This window comes from Sinocyclocheilus grahami, unplaced genomic scaffold, assembly GCF_001515645.1.
Source record: "Sinocyclocheilus grahami isolate Dianchi unplaced genomic scaffold, SAMN03320097.WGS_v1.1 scaffold472.1, whole genome shotgun sequence".
Classification (NCBI taxonomy): Eukaryota; Metazoa; Chordata; class Actinopteri; order Cypriniformes; family Cyprinidae; genus Sinocyclocheilus; species Sinocyclocheilus grahami.
Window position 1 is genome coordinate 501,041 of NW_015505651.1, and position 4,884 is coordinate 505,924.

At 41.4% G+C, this 4,884-nt stretch overlaps 1 gene segment (V, D, J or C); it reads left to right on the forward strand.

Annotated features, from left to right (window-relative positions):
- Positions 1 to 1,666: 1,666 nt before the first annotated feature.
- The window catches only part of LOC107553380 (Ig kappa chain V region K29-213-like), a 5,730-nt gene continuing 2,512 nt past the window's right edge, over positions 1,667 to 4,884 (forward strand). The window contains 2 exon segments of the V gene segment in view: positions 1,667 to 1,744; positions 1,834 to 2,049. Coding sequence covers positions 1,696 to 1,744; positions 1,834 to 2,049 — 265 coding nt within the window.

A 4,884-nucleotide genomic window follows, 5' to 3' on the forward strand; every position in this document is an offset into this window, starting at 1 on the left:
AGTGAACAAACAAACACACACACAGAGCAGTGAGTAGTGAACAAACAAACAGAGCAGTGAGTAGTGAACAAACACACACAAAGAGCAGTGAGTAGTGACCGAACAAACACACACACAGAGCAGTGAGTAGTGAACAAACAAACACACACACTCTCTCTCTCTCTCTCTCTCTCTCTCTCTCTCTCTCTCTCTCTCTCTCTCTCTCTCTCTCTCTCTCTCTCTCTCTCTCTCTCTCTCTCTCTCTCTCTCTCTCTCTCTCTCTCTCTCTCTCTCTCTCTCTCTCTCTCTCTCTCTCTCTCTCTCTCTCTCTCTCTCTCTCTCTCTCTCTCTCTCTCTCTCTCTCTCTCTCTCTCTCTCTCTCTCTCTCTCTCTCTCTCTCTCTCTCTCTCTCTCTCTCTCTCTCTCTCTCTCTCTCTCTCTCTCTCTCTCTCTCTCTCTCTCTCTCTCTCTCTCTCTCTCTCTCTCTCTCTCTCTCTCTCTCTCTCTCTCTCTCTCTCTCTCTCTCTCTCTCTCTCTCTCTCTCTCTCTCTCTCTCTCTCTCTCTCTCTCTCTCTCTCTCTCTCTCTCTCTCTCTCTCTCTCTCTCTCTCTCTCTCTCTCTCTCTCTCTCTCTCTCTCTCTCTCTCTCTCTCTCTCTCTCTCTCTCTCTCTCTCTCTCTCTCTCTCACACACACACACACAGAGCAGTGAGTAGTGAACAAACAAACACACACACACACACACACACAACACAGAACAGTGAGTAGTGAACAAACAAACACACACACACACACACACACACACACACACACACACAGAGCAGTGAGTAGTGAACGAACAAACACACACACACACAGAACAGTGAGTAGTGAACAAACAAATACACACACACACAACACAGAGCAGTGAGTAGTGAACGAACAAACACACACACAGAGCAGTGAGTAGTGAACAAACAAACAAACAGAGCAGTGAGTAGTGAACAAACAAACACACACACACACACACACACAACACAGAACAGTGAGTAGTGAACAAACAAACACACACACACACACACACACACACACACACACACACAGAGCAGTGAGTAGTGAACGAACAAACACACACACAACACACACACACACAGAGCAGTGAACAAACAAACACACACAAAGAGCAATTGCGGGTTCGGTGCCTTGCTCAAGGGTCTCACCTCAGTTGTGGTATTGAGGATGGAAGAGAGCACTGTACATTCACTCCCCCCACAATCCCTGCCAGTATAGAGACCCCAACCCAAGCCCTTTTGGTTACATGTCCAACTCTCTAACCATTAGGCCACCACTGCCCGAATGATAGTGATTCCCTTATGGATATCCTGTTATACAGAATCATGGATGATATAAAATGTGTAAGACAGGTATTAAATGCTCTCAGCATCAAAGTCTGAATGAAACTGATCATTAAAACAGTGTTTGGAGAAACAAGCTTGACCCAAAATAACATGCCGTAAATCATGAGTGTCTGTTTTAGAAGAAATAAAGATAAATAGAGATTTAGTAAATAGTAAATAGAGATGTATTAACAAAGATGGCAAAATGATGCATCTGCTGTCTTCAGGTAAATGATGTGGAGTATGTTTGCATATTGATCAGATGCTTCAGTGCTCTGAGAGTGTTTATAGTGCTGTGAGTTTAACACTTCATCACTGACACACACAACAATCTTCATCAACATGACCTTCATCATCATCTTCATCTGGACTCTCACAGCGTTTGCTCAAGGTTTGTGGAGCACAAGTTTGATTTGAATTCATTTCTTCAAGTATATTGTCAGAGTTTTGAGTTGATTTTCTTCTTGTTGTGTGTTTCAGAGAGTAGAGGACAGATCAGCGTCACTCAGAGTCCCTCAACGACAGCAGCTCAACCAGAAGAAACAGTCAAAATCAGCTGTAAAACCAGCATTGGTGTGCATAATAAAAATCGTTTAGCCTGGTACTTACAGAAACCTGGAGAAGCTCCTAAACTCCTGATTTATTTAGCAAACACCCTCCAGTCAGGAACTCCATCTAGATTCAGTGGCAGTGGATCTATCAGTGATTTCACTCTGACCATCAGTGGAGTCCAGACTGAAGATGCTGGACATTATTACTGTCAGAGTTTATACTGGCCTGAGAGCATTCAGTGGTTCACACAGTGATAAAGAGTGGTACAAAAACTTCCGTCAGTCAGAGTCACAGTGATGAACTGATGCTGCAGCTGCTCAAACACTCACTCAACGGTGCAGAAACACAACACAAACGCATTTGCGACTGAAAACTACTGCGTGCGACTATGAAAACATATTTAGGAGCACCAGTGCGACTGACCCGATCATCATCATACTTGTGATTGCGCTCAGGAGAGCTTCAAAGGTTTCTACTTGTTTTTGCAGCGTTGAGTAATGTATCACAGACATTTATCTCACGAATCCTTTCATAAGCAAAGTGAGAGATTCGCTGATTATAAATGTGAGCTCGCGATGAACTAAGATGAGTGACAGCTTTTAATGATTTTTAAATCATTTAATATTTCTATATTCAAAATGTTATATTTAAAACATTAATATCATCATGAATGTATGGATTTAATTGCACTCATTCCACTTCTGAGCCTCATTAAACGTCTGAAAGTACATAAAGCCACTTTTGTGTTCTTCTGTGCCACCTCTACAAATTAATTTTGTTAATACTGATGTAATTTGATTGGTAACTTATATTTCTTATTCTACTTGTTCTTATTCTGTCATTTTAATTACAATTTTTACAAAGCTGATAAAATATAATTTTTTAAAGAATTTGACAGAAGATGACATACTTTTAATAAAGTTAGAGGAGTCAAATATCACCTCGTAATGGGAAGGCTACTTTTTGATAAAATTTTGTATAATTGTTTAGAAGGTGCTCCTAAAATTTTGAACGTGCTCCTAAATTGTTTAAGTTCGTAGCACAAGTGCTCCTAAAAAGAAAAGTAAGCGTAGAGCCCTGCATCACCAGCACATTAACTATATGTAATGAATAGTTTATTCATCATCTTCCATAAAACAGCTGTTAAGATCATACCAGAGAAACAAATTAACCAGGATTCAGTGCAAACACCACTGAAGTGACAAACCCTATTTAGCCATGATCAGATACTCCACCGGCCCAAAATCTGTCTGGTATACCGGTGTAAAGATTCACTCGTTTCCTCAATGTATTGATTAAAAATCCTGCCAATGAATCTGATTCTCACATGAGCATCATACAGTCATGACCAAAAGTTTTGGGAGTGAAATAAATTTTGTGTTTTGCAAAGTTTGCTGCTTCAGTATTTGAAGATTATTTTCCCACGTTTCTATACTGAAAAACAATTATAAGCGTATATGTTTTAAAGGATTTTATTGACAAAAAAATATATATTGAGTCAATATTTACAGTGTTGACCCTTGTTCTTCATAACCTCTGCAATTCGCTCTGGCATGCTGGATATTGGCTTCTGGGCCAAATCCTGACTGATGGCGATCCATTCTTGCCTTATTAGTTCTCGGAGTTGATCACAATTTGTCAGCTTCTGCTTGTCCACTCGCCTTTTGGGGACTGACCACAGGTTCTCTAAGGGATTGAGATCCGGGGAGTTGCCTGGCCATGGATCCAAAATTTCAATGTAATGATCTTCGAGCCACTTCTTTATCACTCTTGCTTTGTGACATGGTGCTCCATCATGCTGGACAACGCACAGATCATCACCAAATTGCTCATGGATCGTGGAGCACAAGTTTGATATGAATTCATTTCTTCAGGTATATTGTCATGTTATAATACATCGTGTACACTCACTAAACAAAGAGTGACAGCTTTTTAGTGGTTATGAGCACTCTTTGCAAGCTTTCTAGTCAATAATCCATTTAAAATGTAGTCTAGAACTTTGTTTTTCGGCCACACACACGTTGCAAAGTTTCGGGAAGGACGTCAGTATATTTATGCAGGATTCACTCTCGAAGTAGCAGCGATTGACATAGTGATAACCATAGCAACAGACTGGACAAAATATGTGAAAATGTGCATTAAGACTAGAGCACCCTCACTTATTTCAGAAACACCCTCAGTGATTATTTCTGGCACCTTTTATTGCAAAACTATATACAAAAACAACAAAATACAAATGCACAAAATAAAATAATTGAATAAATACATATTTACAATTTAAGCACTTAACTAAAATAAGTAGGCTATTAATAAAATAAATAACTAGAGAAGGCTGACTATAATCAGCTTGCTTCCATTTAATGAGATAACCCTACTCCTCACCTGAATTAGATAAAAAGCTCTTCGTCGTCAGTGATGCGAAGACAACGTTTGAGCGTGTACACGCAATATCTGAGCGAGAGCAGAGCCAATTCACAAAAGAACAATATTTAAAAGCACACGTCCAGTTTTGTGTGAGTGAAGGAAATCCGCTTGGGAGTGGAGAGATTCGTCCTCGCGCACATGGATCGCGTAACATCGAATCATTGACCGAAAATGCGTGCAGGTCCCCTACCCTCTTGATGGAGACCAATGCTAACAGGAGCAAAGTCTTCATTGAAAGAAACTTTAGCTCAACCGCCTGCCAAGGCTCAAATGGGCCCTGCTGTAGTGCCGCGAGCACTAGAGTCAGGTCCCAAGAGGGTATAGAGGGCGGCCGTGGAGGATTTAACCTTCTCGCCCCCTTAAGGAACCTGACGACCAGGTCATGCTTCCCCAGCGACCTCCCTTGTACGGGGTCGTGGTTAGCAGCAATCGCAGCGACATACACTTTAAGGGTGGAGGGAGACAGCGTTCGCTCCAGCCCTTGCTGCAAAAAGGACAGCACAACTCCGATCGGGCATCTTCGGGGGTCTTCTCGGCGAGAAGAACACCACTCAA